The 1,992-nt window shown below is 37.1% G+C and overlaps 1 protein-coding gene across 1 annotated transcript; it reads right to left on the bottom strand.

Moving 5' to 3' along the window:
• Nucleotides 1-256: 256 nt before the first annotated feature.
• Nucleotides 257-899, bottom strand: LOC110672159 (uncharacterized). The gene is made up of 2 exons (XM_021834852.1): nt 775-899; nt 257-572 (listed from the first exon to the last, which is right to left on the bottom strand). Exons 1-2 carry the CDS (start codon nt 897-899, stop codon nt 257-259), a joined length of 441 nt encoding a protein of 146 aa, XP_021690544.1.
• Nucleotides 900-1,992: the final 1,093 nt, after the last annotated feature.

Below are 1,992 nucleotides of genomic sequence, written 5' to 3'. Positions count from 1 at the left end.
TTACATATAAAATAATTATCTGAAAATTAGGGATGTTACATTCTTCCCCCCTTATAAAAAATTCGTCCTCGAATTTTACACAAGGCAGAATAAAATTACCAGATTACATATTAAACAAGTACGGGTAGTTGCTGTGCATATTCCGCTCTGACTCCCAAGTGCATTATTCCACTGATTGGCTTCTCCATAAAACCTTAACCATAGGGATCTGCTTTGAACTTAGTTGCCTCATCTGATAGTCCACTATGGTTACAGGCTACTCCTTGAAGGTCAGGTTCTCATTCAACTCTACTACATCTGGTTGCAGTACATGTGAAGGGTCAGGAACATACTTCCTCAGCATGGAGATGTGGAATACTGGGTGGACATGAGAAAGGCTTGGTGATAACTCCAACTGGTTAGCAACTGTTCCAACTCTATCAATGACCTCAAAAGGTCCTATGTATCTAGTTGGCAGCTTACCTTCCTTCCTAAACCTCATGACTCCTTTCATTGAGGAGACCTTTAGGAATACATAATCACCCACTGCAAACTCTACATCTTTCTGCCTAGGATCCACATAGCTCTTTTGCCTGTTGTAGTATCCTAGCTATCAACGTCATTTCATAGCGAAACTCATACCTCAAACCACTCCTTAATATTTTTCTGACATCTTTAGTACTCACTAGACCTCCACTGTGCTTGACTTGTTATCTCATAACTTCCATCAGCTTTGGTGCTTATCTCTCCTTTATTGTGCCATAACGTATCTCTTAGTGACTTTAGTCCCCATACCTCTGTTTCAACAATCTTTGCTTCCTACAGACATGACTTATGTTTCTTATCCTATAGTATCCTATGAGATGCTTTCCTGTAGTAATTATCATAAGCATCTTGTTTGACATCTTTACTTGTCCCATGACCTCAATCGTCAACACTTGTGCATCTTCTCACTCCCATGTCACTTTGAATTTCCAATCTACCTTGTGTCATTAGTAAGGTTCTTAGGCTAACTCTTGTCCATCATATGCATCTAGTCCTACTGAGCTCCATCCAAGTGCCAAGTGTACCCTACACTTCAACATTGGAAAGTGAACTGGGTCTCTTCTCTTATATGGAAAAAGTGTTTGTATTCTCTGATAACCCAGTTCATGCGACTTTATCATTTCCCACTCCTCCTTTGGACTGAAAATATCTTGACTTCTTCCTAAAACTTCTTATTATGTGACATACTTCCTAGCACATTAATACTTAAATCATGATTCTACTACTCCTTGAATCTATCATCTCACCATAACTTGTTTTAAATATGCCTTAGTGTGTCCCTAGCATACTTATTCTTCTTATTCTCATCATTATAACCAACTCTATCGAGCTTTTCTCTTGTCTTCTGAATCTTATCCACTTCTTTTTCCTATATTGCTATTGTTAACATCTTTCCAACCTACTGTACTTATTTTTTAACCTTTGTTCTCTCTCACCCTTATACCTTTTCCTTCAAGGATGTCCATCCCATCATCAACTTTAATCTTCTTTTAATTTCTTAGTCCTATCTTGATTACTAGTTCCATTACTTTTGAAATTCTAACCTTACAATTGGCTGTTACCAGCACATCTTTCACATTATGTAACAATTGTAATTGACCCTAGAAAATTCTTTTTGTGTCTCCTTTCCCAACTTAACCATTAGAACATTATCATTCCCTACTACCCTTTGTAGGAAATTATTCATCATAGTTAGATAGGAGCTCTTGAAATTATAAGTTCCACTTGAATTAACATGATTGTGGGAAAATGTGTGCTATACCATAATTCCAGACAAGATACTTCACATGTCCATTCTCCTTAATATAGCCACATATACTGCCTAAAACTCTCCAAACTTCAGCCTCAAATTTTCCCATCAATAACAATTTCATTCACTGTAACTCATTAGTAAATAGTACTTCCTTCAGCTTATAGTTAAAAAGGGTTGTAAGCCTTGGTAACTAGCTTGATTTAACTCTTGTCACC

Source organism: Hevea brasiliensis, chromosome 15 (genome assembly GCF_030052815.1).
Source record: "Hevea brasiliensis isolate MT/VB/25A 57/8 chromosome 15, ASM3005281v1, whole genome shotgun sequence".
In the NCBI taxonomy this organism is placed as follows: Eukaryota; Viridiplantae; Streptophyta; class Magnoliopsida; order Malpighiales; family Euphorbiaceae; genus Hevea; species Hevea brasiliensis.
This window is presented reverse-complemented; position numbering and strand designations above follow the sequence as displayed.